At 37.4% G+C, this 21,075-nt stretch overlaps 1 protein-coding gene across 2 annotated transcripts in view; it reads right to left on the reverse strand.

Annotated features, from left to right (window-relative positions):
* LOC149257915 (DNA repair protein RadA-like protein) overlaps positions 1–9,556 on the reverse strand; it is a 396,618-nt gene extending 387,062 nt beyond the window's left edge. For both annotated transcript variants that reach the window (XM_089414587.1, XM_089414584.1), the window contains exon 1: positions 8,776–9,556. In XM_089414587.1, the coding sequence (XP_089270713.1) occupies positions 8,776–9,452 (677 nt within the window). In that variant the 5' untranslated portion in view covers positions 9,453–9,556. The remainder of the gene's footprint in view (positions 1–8,775) is intronic.
* Positions 9,557–21,075: the final 11,519 nt, after the last annotated feature.

Here is a 21,075-nt window from a genome sequence, read left to right on the forward strand (position 1 = left end):
GCCAAGACAAGAGACACAAGAAGTGGCGCTAGCCAGGGACAAACCCCAATGCGGGGAAACCCTTTGATCAATTCTTCTTTTATCTTCAATAGTTCAACAGAGAGAAATAGTACAATGCAGAATTCTGCAATTTTATAACAGCAGCAAATAGCCCTAAATTAGCACAGTCAAACTTGGTCAAAACAACCCCGGATTGACTTCTAGTCAACTTGAAGAACTCGGTCTTCAACAGTTGTCTTCAGTAACCCAAAACAGTCCACAAATCTCAGTCAAATAACAGCCAACACTTGGTCAAAATCTAGTCAAACTTGTAACAGCGCCTTTACAGTCAACGCTAGTCAAACAAGTGGTCAAACCTAGTCAAAGTTGTTGAACAGAACCGCGGCTAACCTAAGAGAGGCTGCCCAACCCAATTTGCAGTCAAGAAAGCCTCCACGCTAGTCAACGCTATCCAATCTGCCCACTTGCAGCTAGGTCAACCCAAGTCAATGCTGCCCTAACCAGAAATTTGCGTCTTCCTTCTTCAGCCACACGTGTGAGAGAGAGAGGCTCATCTAATGCGTAGGAGAGAGAGAAGATGAGTGATGAGATGAGTTGCAAATGACTCAACCTCTCTTCTATTTATATGAAACACTGGGCATGTGTGCCACACACTTAGCTGCTGGCCGACCTTGACAATTTCTCAAGTAAATAGAAATAAATTCATATCTCCATAAATACTCGTCGGAATCAGATGATCTTTAGATCAATCCTACACCTCTCAATGAGAGGAATCTAGGAAAAATATCAACAGCCATAAATAAGGTGACCCACATGGAGTTTGGCCCTAGTGGCCAATTTTAACAGTATGACACACTTTGAGACTAACTTCGGGTCAGTGGAGGATGGTATGATACATCCTCGATCATTTCTTCTTCTTCATAGTTCAGCAAAGCATTTGATGGCAGGGATAGGACCGACGGTCAGACAGATTAGCAGATGGAGTTTTCCCTAGTTGAGAGGGAGAGTTAAAATTGGCAACTAGGGCCAAACTCCATGTGGGTCACCTTATTTATGGCCACTGATATTTTTCCTAGATTCCTCTTGTCGAGAGGTGTAAGATTGATCTAAAAATCATCCGATTCCGACAAGTATTTATGGTGATATGAATTTATTTGTATTTACTTGACAAATTGTCAAGGTCGGCCAACAGCGAAATGTGTGGCACACATGCCCAGCAAAACATATAAGTACAAGTGAGGTTGATTCATTATCAACTCATCTTCTCTCTACTCATCTTATTGGGCAAGCAAAGGAGCAGCTTCTCTCACACATGCAAGAAGAAGGACGAATTAGGGCAACGTTGACTTTCTGGGCAGCGTTGACATTTCTAGGGCTGCGTTGACCAAATGCTGGGTTGTTTTATGGAGTGTTGACCAAGCATTGACCAAGGGAAGAACAACGCTGACTTTTTAGGGGCTGCGTTGACCAGCATTGACTGGTTAGGGCTGACCGCATATTGTTGAACTTTGACTGTTGGTTTGACTGAGTATTGTGGACTGTCTTGGACTGTTGAAGATAGTTGTTGAAGATCGAGTTCTTCAAGTTGACTAGAAGTCAATCCAGGGATGTTTTGACCAAGTTTGACTTTGTTGATTTAGGGTTTGTTGTTGCTGTTATAAAATTACAGAATTTTGAATTGTACTATTTCTCTCTACTGAACTATTGAAGATTAAAGAAGAATTGATCAAAGGGTTTCCCCGTTTTGGGGTTTGTCCCTGGTTAGCCCCCATATCTTGTGTCTCTTGTCTTGGCTTGTTTTTTCTCGATCATTTAATGTTTCTATCTGCACTTTACTTTATGTTTATGTGATTGCTAAACAGTGGCTGACAAAAAGCTTTGAAGTAAACTGCTCTAAGCATAGAACATACCATAATTTAACACTATAAGTTAGGAACCAATTCCTATAAGTTAGGAGCTAATTCCTATAAGTTAGGGTGAATTCTTATGATTTAGGATGAGTCCCTACAAATTAGGATGAGTTATGAGGCAATTAACTAATGTGCACAAGTGGAAGGCCAAGTTCATTGTCTTCTAGTGCGAGTTAGCTTGGAAAAGGAGTGACAAGTCTCTAATTCTAGATCAAGACTTAAGATAAGTTGCATGAGACACTTCAACTCAGTTAACAACTCAATCAGCTATTTGATTCCTAAAATATTGACTTGCTAGATTTAGCCATTCGAATAGATTATAAGGAAGAGCGAAGGCACAATTGTAATCATTCTTCTTGAGCACAAGTATTGTGTGTGAGCTTGTTAGAGTGACAAGAACAAGTAGGACCTTGTGTGCAAGATTTGATAGAGGAGGAATTGCCTTGGGAATGCGCTAGGAAATAGGAGCTAATTCCTAAGAGATAGGAGCAACTCAGGCACTAGGAAATAGGTGCTTATTTCCTAGGATTTGCGCAAGGATTTTGGAGCTCATCCAGGCAAGGCAAGAAGGCATAAGGATCAGGGGTCTTGCAGATTGTTTCAAGTTTAGTTATGTTGAGAAATATGGGGGTAGCAAGTGTAGGTGATTTCTCTTCTTGATAATTGTTTGTAGTGTATTTTTACTTTTCTTGTTTAGCTTCTCCTTTCATTTGATTATTATTATTATTATTATTCTCTTCACCAAACAACTACCAAACTGTAAAGAACAATAATACAAAGGGCACAAGATATAGGCAATCAGCCAAGGCCAAAACCTCTCCAATCTAAAAGGAAAACCCACGAAAAATTTTCTTCCTATAGAATCTTCAATTGACGAATTTCAAGACCCAGACCCTTGACAAAGACTTCTAGTCAAAGACACCTCCAAGACCAAGTCCAATTTCTTTCTTGTAGAAGTTTCTTCTCACAATGTCAACCCAAGTCAAACTTGTCCTTTAAGCCTTCAGACCTACAATGATAATTATGACTTCAGCCCTCTACGTCTACAATTCTCGACCTGTCTACAACTACTACAATGGATTATGGTTAGAATGATCTCTTATTCCCTTTGCTTGGTGGTCTCCCTTCTCTTCATCAATTCGACCTTCAGATCAAGTTATAAGGAGCCCAAATTTTGACTGTAATTTGTGATATTTTTGCAATTGTATGAAGCCCTAATTGCCTCGCACATGTGGAAGTGAATAACCCAGAAAATAAATACACAAGTGCTTTGATCTTCTTCTTTCCATTTCTACTTATCTTCGCTTGAATTTAGACTCCCTTCTTCTTCCTTGATTGAACTCTTTCTTTCTTGATTGATTGTCTCCTTGAGATAGGTTAAGGCCTCCTTTATATAGGCATTTTGTCCCATTCATTAGGTTGACTTGTAGTTGTCTCTAGCCCGACTTGTTGCTTCATGAGGCTGACTTGATGCTTGCTTCTTTGATAAGGTCTTGGAGGTGTCTTTGACTCTATTTGAATCAAATAAATTTTCCTTTACAATATGTGATATGCCCAAATGTGCTTTCAATACATGACAATAACTCATTTGACTTGCAGACCAAATGCCAAGCCCTAAAAGCTCTCAATGGGAGGTTGACCTAAAATAAAATTCATTGAACATGAAACCCATGCCTCAAACATAACAAGAATAATTTTATTTTTCTTCTTTACATCCTTCACATAAAATCATGATTACATATGTCATTATGAAGACCGAACCTAGTTACACATTTCAACATTCCCTCTTAACTCGGGAGGTATTCATAATCCACACAAGGTACTTCAACATTCTCAATCTGAAGAATTCTCATAAGAAGAGTTGGATCAGTAACCCGTCTCTTTAGCATCATATCAACCAACATTGTCACATAGCAAGGCCTTAACTAATAGCTCTATCACTCCCCAAGATCAGAGCACAACGCTGGTGAGACCAATGATTTATAAACACCTTCATCATTATCTCTCAAGGAACATACCCCACCTGGTGTTCACAGGGCATGTCCTCCCAAGACTATTCTTATCTTGGATTCCCAGTTCTCAAAGAATATTGGTCCTTTACGACTACTCTTATCTTGGATGCCCTACACATCCTCAAAGAGTACTGAATGCCAAATGCTTACCCAATCCTCCATTCTTTCTTTCCAAGTGAAGACAAGAATGATGTGTCTATCTCTCCCTCTCAATTTAGGGAGGATCTACCCAAGCTCCCTCTCAACCAGGGACTTGTTCAAGCTCCCTCTTAGCTAGGGACTTGCTCCGAAGTTTCGTAATCAAAAACTTGCTTCTAGGCTCCTTCTTAACTAGAGAACTGTAGTAGTAGTTATTTCTTCTTTGGTGGAGATCATGGGACTTTCAGTTGCTTATAGAGCTCTTATATTTGAGGTCGTGAGTTTCATTTTCAATATTATGGAGCCTTCATCGTTTGGGACTTCTTCATTGGGCATCGACAATCCATCACTTTCCTTCTCGAATTATGTCAGTCGTGTCATCCTTCCTTTCATTGGAAAGTGATCCATTAGACCATATCTAGCTTTTCCTCATACAACTACCTCTTCCACATCATGTATACTTCAGGATCTTCCATCCTTCCACATGAGTACCAATTGTAAATGACATCCACGCCTCTCTTTTGGTAGCCCTATATCAGCCCATCTAGATATTGTTCAAAAATCAATATCAAATCAAGAATTACCTTTTGTGATGGCCCTTCATCATGACATCTGCTAGTTGCAACATCAACATCTTGCATACATATTGACACATCTCCAAGATATTCAATGTCAAGGGTCTTCTTTCTTTACCAAGGTCTTCATACCTTTCCCATGGAGATATCACGGTGAATTCTTCTAGTCATCGGATGTTGATTTTCTTTTCTAAGTAACCATAGTTGCATTTTCCATGATCTCTTCTTTCTTTCTCTACATATTGCTCTCCAGGAACTTCTATCCATAGTTCCTTCATCCTTGTCAACCACCTCATATTTCATATGAGAACATCTTATGTTGATTTCATCTAGACAATATGTGACCCGTGCCTTCATGCATTCTTCCAACGAAAGAGGTCCCTTTCCTTTGATCATACTCATGAGGTAGAGTATATATCACTGTTATCTACAACTATATGATGACATGACCTATCTTATCAAACATATGCATACATACCTCTTTCCTTCTTTTGGTCATCTAGACGTCCTTCAACAACTTCTTTTGATTAAGAGTACTTCAACCAACTCAACATGTTGCATTTTTCTGTTATCATACCATCACTATTGCAAACAATGAATCCCATCCAAGGTGAAATTCTTTAGTGAGACACTTGCTACTTCAAATAGATGAACCTTTTAATGAAGATTCAAACGGAGGATCTTAATTATCCTCATCTACAAATGCTCTTTTCCAATGATGTACGATGAGTTGTAAACTAGATGACTTTCTTCTACTCATAAGTACTACTTATGCTTTCAATGAGGTTTGCAAGAGCTACTTCCTTCTAATGATGATTGTCATAGACTTCTACTTCAGTTATCTTTCAAGCTTCTTATGTTGATGTCATGAGCTCTTGCTTCAATGTTATGTAATAATGATGCCATCTCCTAAATGATGCATCCCACCATAATGCTTTTCTTCTTGACTATCATGGTGGAGGCCTTTTTCACCCTTCTCTCCATCTTGTTGAGATCCAAACATCCATAGTTATACAAATTCCTTCTTCCATCATGTTTCTTAGAACAAAAGTTTAGCCCATCCATCTTTACTTCTTGTACCTACAATATTTATTGACAAGCACCCCAAGCAAAGTATACGATACCAAAACATGATGCCAGATTTCTTTCTAGGGTTTTCATGCAATCCTAGGGGTTCTTAAGTTCAAACCCTAGATCAAATTATTTTCCCTCTTTATGTCATGCTAGGGTTCATCCCTAGAATACTAACAAACCCTAGAATCATATCTTCAACCCTAAAACATCTTAAAATATACCATACATACCTTATGGTTACTTACCTTTGTCGTGATGACTTGGAATTCTAGATGCCATCTTTATCGATCTGCTTAAGGGTGTGAGAAATTCTTCACTGTACTCATTTGCTGCTTCTTTCAAGTATATGATTGCCACAGAGACCTTGTTCACTGACCTTGGATCTATGTCCCTATGCAACTGATATCTATAAGTATATCAATGTTTTCTCTCTAGTGATGATATAGTTTCAACATTTGCTTAATGACTAGATTGCTTCAACTCTACTTCCTCGGGTCTTTCAAACTTCATTACAGTGATCAAATATATATGAGATTGGTGACTGCCACATGTACTTGGTCACCACAGGATTTGAACTTGTAAGTAGAGTAGAGTAGTGATGTCACAAGGACACATCTTGAAGATGAGATCTATGTTATCACAAAGATAGAGAGATCTAGGCTTCAAACTTTTAGCAAGCTTGAATTTTGACAGAGAACAACATTATGTATGTCCGAAGGGTGATATGATCTCAGAATCCAAATTTTACTGATATCAGGTCTATGTATGCCCAAAAGAGGATTAGATTTTGGGACCTTTTTGACACAATGAATTTTGGATTGTTGCTTCCTTTTGGAGTTTCCTTTAATCAACTTTTTGCAATGAGATCTCGACTCTTGAATGGAGACCTTTTAAAATAATTATATTTACCTCAGAATCTCGGATCTGTGGTTGTTACTGTAGGTTTGACTTCATGGAATGGTGCAAACAATCCATACTTCTGCTCCTCCTTGCAATGAAAAAGATCTTGATTGTGGACTTCTTTTCTTCAAGACCTTGGCCTGCAACATAACTTATTCTGATTCCAAATTTTGGCTCTAGAGCTTGACTATAATTCGGTGCTACTTCTATTGGTGGATGCCCTGGTTTCTCCATGAGTGAGAGGAGTTATAGCTCAAAAAATCAATCTTGATCTCTTCAGTGTCCCTTCTTCTCTTGCTTCAGTTCATGAGTGTCCTTTAAGCTGCCCTTCCTTGGCTTATCACCTTAGCTCTAATACCATGTTGAGAAATCTGGAGGCAGCAAGTGTAGTTGATTTCTCTTCTTGATAACTATTTGTGGTGTATTTTTACTTTTCTTGTTTAGCTTCTTCTTTCATTTGATTATTATTATTATTCTCTTCACCAAACAGCTACCAAACCATAAAGAACAATAAAACAAAGGACACAAGATATAGGCAATCAGCCAAGGCCAAAACCTCTCCAATCTAGGAGGAAAACCCATGAAAAAATTTCTTCTTATAGAATCTTCAATTCACGAATTCCAAGACCTAGACCCTTGACAGAGACACCTCCAAGACCAAGTCCAATTTCTTTCTTGTAGAAGTTTCTTCTCACAATGTCAACCCAAGTCAAACTTGTCCTTTAAGCCTTCGGACCTGCAATGATGACTACAACTTCGGCCCTCCACATTTGCAATTCTCGACCTATCTGTAACTACTGCAATGGATTATGGTCAGAATGATCTCTTATTCCCTTTGCTTGGTGGTCTCCCTTCTCTTCATCAATCCAGCCTTCAGATCTGGTTATAAGGAGCCCAAACTTTGACTATAATTTGTGATCTTTCTACAATTGTATGAAGCCCTAATTGCCTCGCACGTGTGGAAGTGAATAACCCAGAAAACAGACCCACAAATGCTTCGATCTTCTTCTTCCCATTTCTCCTTATCGTCGCTTGAATTTAGACTTCCTTCTTCTTCCTCGATCGAACTCTTTATTTCTTGATTGATTGTCTCCTTGAGATAGGTCGAGGCCTCCTTTATATAGGCATTTTGTCCCATTCATTAGGCCAACTTGTAGTTGTCTCCAGCCCGACTTGTTGCTTCATGAGGCCAACTTGATGCTTGCTTCTTTGACAAGGTCTTGGAGGGTCTTTTACTCTATTTGACTCAAATAATTTTCTTTTACAATATGTGATATGCCCAAATGGGTCTTCAATACATGACAATGACTCATTTGACTTGTAGACCAAATGTCAAGCCCTAGAAGCTCTCAATGGGAGCTTGACCTAAAATAAAATTCCTTGAGCATGAAACCCATACCTCAAACATAACAAGAATAATTTTATTTTTCTTCTTTACATCATTTACATAAAATCATGATTACATGTCATTATGAAGACCGAACCTAGTTACACATTTCAAAAGTTCAAACAGGAAGATAATTGTATTCTCTATTAAAACCAAGTTGTATTGTAAGAGATCTATTGTTCATTCTTCTATCAATAATATTCTGAAGCAAGGAGAGGGTTTTCCTAGTTGGGTTCCCTACAAAAATTGTGTTGTTGAAATTGTGTGATTGTGTATTTATTTATGTTCTTGTTCCGCTGCAAAATAAGTAGAGAAATTATGTGTCTATATGAAAAGAAAACTATAGTTCTTATTAGCCGTAGCAGAACTTCATGGATTTTCTACCAATAAACAAAATGTATAGTTCCTATCCGGTACAGACTCATAATAATGACTTGTAAGGTCCTTTGAGACCTACTTGGTCTATAATCAAATCTGTTGGTCGCATTAAGGGGGCAATATGTTTTGTTTAAGGTTTTGGATATTCAAAGTGTTTTAATCTGATCGCTTCACCAGAATCCAAAGAATAAAAAAGGCACTGTTAACTGTATGCTGCATTCATCAGTCAACATGGGTGAAAAGAGTTAATCAAATTGGATTAAGAAGAGACCTATGGGTAATGTCTTAATAAGGCATAGAAAATGTTTAAGACGCCGTGGGGTTTAACAAAAGACATGCAACCACAAATAATTTGAAAAATGAAAAAGATCAAATGCAAGGAAGAGAGAAAGCAAACATACATTGGAATACGCCACTGTTGCTTACTAAGCCCTCGAGTGACATCTGACAGACGCTGGGGTTTCAAATCATCAACCTTACCACTATTCACGCTCCATGGTTGACTAGTTGTATTTTGGTGTCTGACCTCAGTATCCGGATTGAATCTACCGACTCGCGCCTCGGCCGTTCTAAACCCGGCCCCTGCTCCAGACGAAACACCCAGCCGCGACTCTTGAACATGTAATTCTTGCAGGCTATTAACTGCCTTGCAGGTCAGACAAATACCCCACCATTGGCCGTGCGATTCTCCGCACCGTGAACACACCCAGTACGTCTTGCACTTCCCCGGCTTCTTCTTCATAGACGAGTAGAGGCCTTGGCCATCTCCATTGGCATCGCCACCTCCATAACTGCTACTTCCACTAGTACCATTGATGCTGTCATTATTCATATCTGCCCTAAACCGCCTGCCGCTTGAGTGGAGCCATGCCCTGCGAAAATCAGTGCCTCGACTATTATTAGTATTGCAGTTTGTTATTTGCAGGGAATAGGCGACGGAGTAAATATCTCTGTGGGAAAACTTCGAACTGCGCATGAATTTAAGGGTGTTGCAGAAATTTGAGTCCCTGGATTTTCTTCTGTAATTTAAGAAGAGAAAATGGCGAAATGTGTGCATTTTCGAGTAATAACAGTCCATCAAAACCTCGTCGTCTTCTGGAGGCCTGCGAGAGCATGGGCGGGAGTGTGTTCGGCCGCTCTCAAAATTACGAACGGATGAATATTATGTGCATGACAATATCAACGGTGCTAATCAACTTTTACCTAGCCAATTTAAAGTGTATATAATAATAATAAGAAGGAGGGAGAATTGAATTCAACCTTTACCTAGCCAATTTAAAGTGTATATAATAATAATAAGGAGGAGGGAGAATTGAATTTTTTTGAAATAGGTTGATATTTTATTTAGTTTGGTAGATCTAGAGTAGTTAAGATGGATGTACGCTAGTTTTATTTTTTAAAAATAAGTTTTAATTTGAGTTTCTATGTGATGAGATTTGAACCCATGACTTTATTGTAATTATCTAACTGTCCACCACCTTGTTAATATTGTTTTATTGTGATGTAATAAGTTGTAGCTAATCCAAAGTAAAAATAATAATTTGGTTGAGAGGTACATCAAGAAGAGTCGAATGTTTTCAAACCAACTTAGATCCATCTTAATTGGAGATTTGCATCAATTTGGTTCAGAGGTACATCGAGAATAGTCAAATGTTTTCAAACCAATTTAGATCCATCTTAATTGGAGATTTGCATCAATTTGGTTGAGAGGTACATCAAGAAGAGTCAAATGTTTTCAAACCAACTTAGATCCATCTTAATTGGAGATCTGCATCTCAAGGGATCAAATCTCTTGAGATACAAACCTCTTTTAAAATGAAAGAGATTTGATCTTTTTGTGGATCCAAGTTAAGATGGATCTAAGTTGATTTAAGTATTAATTGTAATTAATTATAAGTATTAATTTTATATATTTTTATTTTTATGTAATTTGACACAGTCAAAATGTTTTATTGATAATTATACTTATTAATTATTTTATTTTGACCAAGTCAAAATATTTACAGGACATTACATTACAACATCTCTATCATATCCGCACCTCTCAGTAGAATTAAATATTTCAGATTGGATGCTTTTGTGATTCATGATTTAATGATTAAGACCTTCCGGAAAATCACATGAAGAATTATTGGTCTAAAAGAAGATAAAAGTAACATATAAATATAGAAGGAAATATATTTGCATGCATTACTGTAGGAGAAACTGGAGCTACTTGAGGTATGTTTGCACTTCTCTAAGAGTGTGATTGGAGCCTGACATCAGTTAGTATTGTTGCTTTTAACAGATTTGATTTCTCTTAGGGCTTGGTAGATCCGGAGTTAAACTGAATCTAAATTGATTTATTCATTAATTATAATTATAAATGTAATTTATTTATTTATTTTATGTAATTTGACCCAGTGAAAATGTTTGATTGATAATTCTAATTATTAATTATTTTATTTTATTTTATTTCAAATTGTTTACATGACATTGCATTGCAACGTCTCTAACATAATGTTTATTCTTAAAAGTAATAAATAGTAAAAATAATGTGTGCACTCAATTTAATTTGTTATATTAAAATTTTGTTTTTATTAATAAAAATTACAATAAATAAATAAATCATAATGCATAATTATTCATATTCTTAACCATAATATTTTATAATTTCATGTTTAAATGTAGTTAGTAACCACACAAATTATATGTCAAGTTTATAGATAATATAAATAGTATTTTAAAGAACCAACATAGATCTATCATAATTTTGAGTTTATCAACTATCTAGATGAATCGAATCTTTTGAGGTGCAAACACTTTTTCAAGTTTTGCATCCAAAAAGAGGTTTGTATCTTGAGAGTTTGATTCTTCTTGGCACCTGGTAGTTTTGGCGTTAAGATAGATCGATGTTGGTTATAAGACATTTAAAACTTGCGATAATGTATTACTTATACACAGCTTCAAAGAAATATAAAAGTAAGAGTGGTTGTTTCGTGTTGAAAAGTTGAAGTAGAATGGAATAAACTTAAATGTTAGTGACTATTAATAATGTCATAAGTGTAAAATGAAATTTTCAAAAGGCTTTTAAAATAAATAAATTGATTCCCCAATTGGGGTGTTAACTACTAGCGTAGAGGTGGATGTTGATTAATCAACCTCAACCTATGGCAACATAGTACACCAACATGCAGTTGGTCAATTCTTTAATATTTAATGCATTGCACACCCTTTTCACCACCCTCCATAGCGTCTTGTATTAACTACACTCATGTCTACTCGACCTCCATAAAATTCAATGGGGAACTTAGTGTTGGGTTCCTTGGTATGCCTTCCCATTCAACTCCATCACCCTCCTTGATGTCATTTTTTCTTATCATCATGTAATTCTTTGATATTTCCCCCCTTTTCGTGTTTATGCTTGATTGCTTATGTTGGCCTTTCCATCTACACTCATCAGAACTTATTGTTAGCAAATTGTACTCTTTTATCATTATTGATTCTCTAGTCGTATTCCTAGAAGGTCTTAACCTTTTTTCTTAGTTTCATTATGTTCGTCCTTCGAAATTAGGGCTACTTAATTCAACATGTCTTTCCTTCCTGTGGCATCCATGACTCATTAACGTGCTCAATGTCATTGGGGTGGTGGAGGTCGTGATAATGCTAGAGGCTCAAGAGCTCAATTTCATGCTGAACATTTAGCGTCATTTTGTACCAACACTCCCCTTGAGATTCGATTGGATCTCAACAATGCTAAAGAAGAAGTTTTGTTAGAAGAGATAAGGAATTCCGAACTTAGAGATTTTGGATGTTCTCACAACCTGGGTTCTTGACATAGGGAACACCATGGGCAAGAAAAACCACTACCTGTGCACTATGGATCTATATTGGCAGTTGAAAGATCTTCTACGAAAGGTGTTATTAGATTGTAAGAACACTTGGAACCATGTTTTGATTAAGTTGGATTAATTGAAATTGTTGTTGCTAGACGTCAAAGGCCTTCTTGCTCGACTCGAACTTGGCTCACCTCTAAACTTGGCAAGAGTGTCACATAACAATGATGAATCTCATCCCATTGAAGTAGACACCTCTTTATCCTTGTGATACTCATTTTCTAACCATCTTTTGTTTTATTCATGCTATCAAGAAATCTCATCAAACATTTTATTATACTCTCAATTGGTTTTCCTTCTTTAGGGACAACTCTTAATCTTTGTAGTGTGTTTGCTTACTTCCCTAACTTATTTTTGTTTGTGACGAATAATCAATTATTATATCTTTGGTTTGGTTTCCTTGATAGAAAGCCACAGAAAAATAACAACTCTTGGTTCTTGTAATTTTGAGAAATGTCAATGAAACTTTAACTTACAAATAAAAAATAATTGGATGAATAAAATATGTACCATATAGTTTTATCCATAATACTCCAAAGTGTAACATAAAACACATGTTACAAATTGTCAAAGCTACTAATATCACCTTTTTAGTACCAAAACAACTCTATATATGTCTCTCAAAGGATTAGGGAGATAATTGGTGATCAAAAGGGATCAAAAATATGCTAAAAAATGAAAGTGCTCAAATTCTCCTGAAATTGACGCCAAATCTTAGATCTTGCCATTTTGATTCCAATGATGCTTGAATCGGCTCAATCCAACATCGTATGAGGAATTTATTGCGTTCAAAATTTTTGGCAAACAACAAAAAAGTCAACTTGCAGGGTTGACTATGACTACCACATGGAAATCTGTATGATGACATCGTGTTGACGTCATTAGCTGACTAGGACATATGGCTGACAGGTTGGACCAATGACAGAAGGGCACATGGCACACAGTGATTGGTTGAAAGGTTGTTGTGGTGGACCAATCATAGGTCGCCACATGGGAAAACTATAGGGCGCCACGTCGCCCTATGAGAGGTTGCCACATGTCTTGGTTTTTCGTGCCAAATTTTTTGTTATGGACCAAATGGACCTTCCCAGGATTCGAACCACCGACCGCATACAAACTAACAAATCATTCTACCAATGTGCCACTGGTGTTCTTTAATAAATGGAGGTGGCGAGCTTATATTTAAGTCTTAACTTATTAAAGTTGGGGGGATGGTCGGGTCGGTGGGTGCGACTGACAAGCCCAGCCCCATAACATATGGCGGTTACATGACCATAGGCGGCGAACAAGAGAGGCGGGGCACGTGGCACCTTGCCCATGCCCCGACCCGTGTTTCATTATATAACACGACCGTCGACGGGGGTTACAGAGGGGTGGGGCACGTGGCACCTTGCCTGCGCTCCAACCCATAGTCCCATTAAATGACAAGTGACCAAAAGCGGGTTCGGGAGGCGCGTGGCTTATGGCCTGTGACCTACGGTCATATATGTGCCATGTGATCGACTGGAGGGCGGAAAAATAGGGGCGCGACCCAATTTGATCAGTTATTGGTTTGTAATTTTACACACGACACAAGGGGTTTCTTGAGTCGAAATTGTGACTTACAGTGGCTAAAATTTCGCCTTAGTAGTCTACCAAAGCCCAATTTTGTTGCCAATTTTTGTAGAGAGGATGAATTTGCATAACAGTTAACAGTAAAATGGAGAAGAAGGCCTAACTTGGCCATTTTTTCAGCCTTTTTGAGCCCAAGAAGAGCCTACACAAGGGTTTTCGAGTGTTCTAGACAGAATGGCAGTGTTATTTTTGCAACTTGAGCATTTTATGTTGATGAAATTTCAAATTTGAGCATATAATATAAAGGGCCACCATTGGAAGTTGGACCCGAAGACATAGCCTAGGAGGGGTGAACTCTGTCATCAAATTGTTGTGTTGTGATGTTGCTTATTGTTCATTTTTAACTGTTAAAACCTACAAAATTTAACTTAGTTTGTGTGGTTTTGCAATATTGATCCATTGCCCATAAGACATAAACTATCTTGCAAAACTTTACATAAAACCCTCAATTTTAATTTGAGATCAGTTTGTATGAAAGCATGGTTTTTGTGAAGGTTTGACATTTTTTGCAAGTGTTTTCGTAAATGATTACAAGTTTCAAATTGAAAAGAGGAGAAGGAGTACTTGAAGAACCAAACCCTCAAATTGGCTCAAGGAGACCACAAACTCAAAAGTCATGGCACATGAAGAACGACAAGAACTGATGTTTGAGGATGAGAGAGATTTTAGGAAGGCTTTCTATGATATGTGTGATATGGTGAAAGTGTTGTCCAATGAGAGAACAATAAGGATGCAAGGAGAAAGGTCTAATCAACCAAAAGGTAATGGTGGTGATGGAAGCAAGCCTCCACCTCCACCTCCATATTCACCTCTATCCCCACCTCCTTCTTCACCTCCTTCATCTCATAGACCTACTCCTCCTCCATCTCCAAAAGGACATGCTAAGTCTCAACTTGAAAAGAGGAGAAGGAGTACTTGAAGAACCAAATCCTCAAATTGGCTCAAGGAGACCACAAACTCCACAAGTCATGGCACATGAAGAAGGACAAGAATTGATGTTTAAGGATGAGATATATTTTAGGAAGGCTTTCTATGATATGTGTGAGATGGTGAAAGTGTTGTACTATGTGAGAACAATAAGGATGCAAGGAGAAAGGTCTAATAAACTAAAAGGTAATGGTGGTTATGGGGTCAAGCCTCCACCTCTACCTCCTCCTTCACCTCCATCCTCATCTCCATCCTCACCTCCTTCTTCACCTCCTTCATCTCATAGACCTACTCCTCCTCCATCTCCAAAATGACATGCTAAGTCTCCTTTAATTAAGCTTGATGTCAAGTTTGAATTGTCTATGTACAATGGGGAGTAAATGTTGAAAAGTTGGACAATTGGGTTTGTCAAAATGAATTATGTTGTAGGATTAAAAAGATTGATGATGATGTGACAAAGATCTAGCTTGCTTCTCTTCGCTTGGAATATGCAGCCCTCATCTAGTGGGAGGCCAGAACTCAAGAAGATTTGAAGAAAAGTGATGAAATGATCTCTTCTTGGAATGATTTTATAGTTGCATTAAGAAGATAATTTTATCCATTGGCCTATATGCAAAAAAAATTATGGATTGGAAAAAATTTAGACAAGCTAAAGGTCAGAGTGTCCAAAGTTACACACAGGAATTTAGAAGAAGAGATTTAATCTTGGGTGTTGATTTGTCTTCACAAGATACTCCCCTTAAATATATAGGTGGATTACATAGTTATTTGAGACATACTATACTTGTGTTGAATCCCACCAACCTAGATGAAGTATGTGTTCGAGCAACTCATTTAGAATCAAGAGGCAAGAATGTTCCTCAAGAGACTAGCAAGAAACCTTCTAAATCTGGAGACAAAGGAAACAGGAAGTTTAAAGGCAAAGGCAAAAAGAATGTTATTGTCAAGAAAGAGGGAGAGAAACTTACCTGTAAACATTGTTCAAAAGATGGCCATGATGAAGACCACTATTGGAAATTACATCCAAAAATGAGACCAAAGAAGTTCAATAACAAAGGGAAACAAAAGATTGTTGCTACAACTCAACAAGATCTAGGAGAAGATTCAGGTGATGAAACCAAAATCACAGCCATGGGAAAGAAATGTATAACTTCTAATGTAAGTACTAGTTCTTCTAGTAAGCCTATTTAATCTCAAAATGATAAATAAACAAGTTAGCATTTCCATATTAGGTTCAATACAAAAATACAAAGGTTAATACATTATTTGATAGTGGATCCCAAGTCAATGTTATCTCTAAAGCCATGATGAAGACCACTATTGGAAATTACATCCAAAAATGAGACCAAAGAAGTTCAATAACAAAGGGAAACAAAAGATTGTTGCTACAACTCAACAAGATCTAGGAGAAGATTCAGGTGATGAAACCAAAATCACAGCCATGGGAAAGAAATGTATAACTTCTAATGTAAGTACTAGTTCTTCTAGTAAGCCTATTTAATCTCAAAATGATAAATAAACAAGTTAGCATTTCCATATTAGGTTCAATACAAAAATACAAAGGTTAATACATTATTTGATAGTGGATCCCAAGTCAATGTTATCTCTAAAGCAATTGCCAAGAAATTTAATTTAGAAACTACACCTCATGCTAAACCTTCCCCTTTGGTTGGGTATGTGATAATGTCAAATTACAAGTGACAAGAAAATGTAAACTCAAATTCGCCATCACTATTAATTTTATAGACGAGGTAGAGCTTGAAGTTGTATCACTTGATATTTGCAGAAGTTTTGAGGGAATCCATGCTTGTATGACCAAAAAACCATATTGTATCATCATGAGAACAAATATCATATTTTTAAAGATGGAGTTGAGTATATTGTTAGAGCACATCGCAAGAAGATGAACTTATCTCTTGTTAGTGTTGGTCAGATGAAAAGGCTTGTAAATGCTAGTAATAATTTTGTGTTGTTGATGAATATGGAGCTTTCACGGGCTGTGATTCTAAAATCAAGCATGAATTGGTTGGATTAGTTAACATTTACGACAATATGTTTCAGAAACCTAAAGGGTTACCTCCAAAAAGAGGAATCCAACATGAGATTCACCCGCAACATGATGCACCACTTCCAAATATTGGCATGTATAGAATGTCAGTTTTGGAGAATGCAAAGATTAAGAAACAAATTCAAGAGTTGCTTGACAAAGGGGTCATCAGGCCTAGCACATCTCCTTGTGGGTCTCCTATTGTCTTGGTTCCAAAGAAAGATGGTACATGGTGCATGTGTGTGGATTTCCAATCTTTGAACAATATCAAGGTAAAGAATCGCTATCCTCTTCCTCGCATTGATGATTTTATAGATCAGTTAAAGGAAGTTGTTTACTTTACTAAGTTAGATTTGAGAAGCAGTTATCATCAAATATAGATTGTTGAAGATGATATTTGGAAAACTGCTTTCAAGACAAAACAAGGTTTGTTTGAATGGTTGGTTATGTTGTTTGGGATTTGCAATACACCTACCACATTCATGAGCATTACGAATGATGTGTTGCGACCATTCCTTAACGATTTTGTCATAGTCTACTTAGACGATATTTTGATTTTCAGTAAGACTCGTGAAGAGCATGTCAAGCATGTGAAACAAATTATAGATGTCTTGAAAAAGGAAAAAAAAAAAATTGAGGCAAATCATTATGGATCACAACAACAACAACAAAAAGGAAAAGTTGTATTTGAAGATGTCTAAATGTGATTTTGGGGAAACATCTCTGGTTTATTTGGGTCATATGGTCAGAGAGGGTGAATTGAAGATCGATCCCTCAAAAGTTGATGTTATTATGAATTGGGCTAAACCCAACAATGTAACAAAAGTTATGAGATTTTGGGGAGCAAACCAATATTGGAGAAAAAATATTGCTAACTTCTCACTCATTGCAACACTATTACATGTTTTCACAAGTGTGAAACAAGTCTTTTTGTGTGGAGGCAAGCAGTAGAAAGCCTTCAACACTTTGAAAGAGAAAATCAATACAACACCAATTCTACCATTTCCATATCTTAAACAACCTTTTGAAATTCAAATTGATGCAAGCGAATATACTATGGGAGCAGTTTTGATGCAACATGGTAAGCCAATATGTTATCATTTTGAAACCTTTTACCAATGTAGTAATTAACTATCCAACTTATGATAAAGATTTGTATGCTTTGGTACAAAGCGCGAAGAAATGGAATCATTATTTGATTGGTAAATAAATTATTATTCATACTAACCATCGACCTTTGCAATATTTACAATCGCAAAGCAAGCTACAACAAGCTAGACATTTCATGTGGATGAGATTCTTGCAACAATTTCAATTGGTAATTAGGTATAAGAAAGGTACACACAACAAAGTTTCGAATATGTTGGCAAGTCCTATTGTTAATGAATATATTATTCTTAAGCATAACTCAATCATGCAAGAAAGTTATATTGAACAAGGTGCTCAAGATGAAGATTTAAAGATGTTTATGTAACTTTGAGTCAAAGCATTCATGTTGAAGAGTTGGATTATCATGTTCATGACAAGTTCTTGTATCATCTTGGCAAGTTATGTGTTCCATAGGGTGAAAGAGTCAACGTCATAAGGAAAGCCCACATTTCTCTTATTGTTGGCCACTTTGGTGTATGCAAATTATTGCTCAAATTCAGAGGTATTATTATTGGCCCCGCATGAATGAAACTGTATCAAGATATGTGAAAGGATGTTCCATGTGTGCAACTCGCAAGCCAAGTAATAAGAAATTGGGTTTGCACACTCCACTTCCTATTCCTTCTCGTCTTTGGGAAAATATTTCTATGGATTTTGTTTGGGGACTACCAATGTATAGGAAATTTCATGATTATCTATATGTTGTTGTGGATCGTTTCAACAAAATCTGTGTGTTGATGCCATGTAATAAATAGGCTAAATTTGAAAAAACCACATAGATGTTCTTCTAAAATGCATGGGTTCACTTTGGGTTACCCACTTCTATTATTTTTTATCAATGTTCTCAATTTGTCAGGAAGTTTTTGTCAAGTTTATGGGAACTCATGAACACAAAGTTGAATAAGAGCACCGCATTTCATCCAAAAACCGATGGCCAAACAAAAGTAGTGAACAAAAAAATAGTGCATCTCCTTCAAGGATATTGTGGTAAGCATCTAAACTTTTAGATGAGCATTTGCATTACATCCAACATGCCTACAGTCATGCCAAGAATTCATCTATGCAAGTATATTCATTTGAAGCTTGTTTGGGTTATTCGCCAAAGTCTCCTTTTGATTTCATCTATGGCAAAGATATTGCAATAGATAGACATAGTGATGTGGACAAAGCCATGCATTCATTGAACAAATTCAGCTAGTGCATCAAAGGGTATAGGAACAACTGGAGAAAAGTAAAGCCAAGTACAAAGCAAGACATGATAAGCATCGGGTTAATCATGATTTCCAAGTGGGATATCAAGTTTGGTTGTATATTGACAACGAAAGACTACAAGGTGAAGGTAAAAATCTCAAGGCAATGAGATATGGTCCTTTCAAAATCTTGGAGAAGATTGGTAACAACGCTTTCTGTTTAGATTTGCCACCTTACATGAAAATTTATTCTGTTGTGAATGTGGAAAACTTGAGATTGTATGAGCCTCCAATGATTGTTGATCAAGAAGCGAATGTTCATGTTCCATCTATAGAATATTTTTCTCTTGAATATTTAAATGAGTTACAGGAAGGTCAATTCTAAACATGAGCATAAGGACTTCACAGAGAGCCAATGTGGAGTATCTTCAAGTGGGGCTCAAAGGTACCAATCGAAGCAAAGCAAAGTGGATAGAGATTGGGAAGTGAGGGAGTTGTACCCTCATTTACTTGCTGAGTAAAAACATGCTTTTGGTGCCAAATTGTAGATCTCATCATTTTAATTCCAATGACGCTTGAATCACATAAATCTGACATCGTATGAGGAAGTTATCGCATTCTGGAGTTTTTGACGATAAAAAAAGAGAGTCAACTTGCAGGGTTAACTAGGCAGTGTTCGGCTGCCACGTGGCAGTACGTACAATGAGGTCATCAACTGACTGGGACATATGGTTGACAAGTTCGACCAATGATAGAAGGGCATGTTGCACACAATGATTGGTTGAAAGGTTGTTGTGGTGGACCAATCATGGGTCGCTACATGGGCTGACCAGAGAGCACCACGTGGCCTTATGAGAGGTTGTCACATGTCTTGGTTTTTCACGCCAAAAAATTGGTAATGGTCTGAATGGATCTCCACAAGATTCAAACTTTCGATCGCATACAAACTAACAAACCATTCTACCAACGCACCACCGGTGTTCCTTGGTAAACAAAGGTGGTGGGCTTATATTTAAGTCTTAACGTATTGGCGATTGGGGGGGGGGGGTGGAGTTCAGGCCGACGATTGTGCCCGACCGAACCAGCCCTAGAACATATGGTAGTTACATGACCATAGGCAGCAGACAAGAGGGTTGGGGCATGTGGCACGTTGCCCACACCCCAATCCATGTTTTCATTATATTACTCAACTGCTAGTGGGAGTTACGGAGAGGTGGGCGCATGGCACCCTACCCGCGCTCCAGCCCATAGTCCCATTAACTGACAAGTGACCAAGAGCAGGGTCGGGAGGCACGTGGTGTATGGCTCACACCCCACGGTCATATATGTGCCATGTGACTAACTGGAGGGCAAAAAAATATGGGTGCGGTCCAATTTGATCAGTTAACAATTGAACATTTTGCTCTTGACAGTGGTTTCGTGGGTCGAACCTGCGACCTGCAGTGGCTAAAATTTTGCCTTACTAGTCCGTCAAAGACCAATTTTGTTGCCAATTTTTGCAGGGAGGACAAATTTGCATAACAATTAGCAAGAAAATGGAGAAGGAAGCCTATCTTGACCATTTTTCAGCCTATTTTAGCCCAAGAAGAGCCTATAAAGGGTTTTTTGGGTGTTATGGACTCAATGGCAGTGTTATTTTTGCAATTTGAGCATTGTATGTTGATTTAATTTCAAATTTTAGCATATAATATAAAGGGCCACCATTGGAAGTTGGACTTAGAGATGTAGCCCAAGAAGGGTGAAATTCGCCATCAAATTGTTGTGTTGTGATGTTGCTTATTGTCCATTGTTAACTGTTAAAATCTACAAAATTTAACTTAGTTTGTGTGCTTTTGCAATATCGATCCATTGCCCATAAGACATAAACTATCTTGAAAAACTGTACATAAAACCTTCAAT

The sequence above is a fragment of the Pinus tabuliformis genome, chromosome 6 (genome assembly GCF_031772625.1).
Source record: "Pinus tabuliformis cultivar Carrire ecotype Pingquan chromosome 6, CPIR1, whole genome shotgun sequence".
Classification (NCBI taxonomy): domain Eukaryota; kingdom Viridiplantae; phylum Streptophyta; class Pinopsida; order Pinales; family Pinaceae; genus Pinus; species Pinus tabuliformis.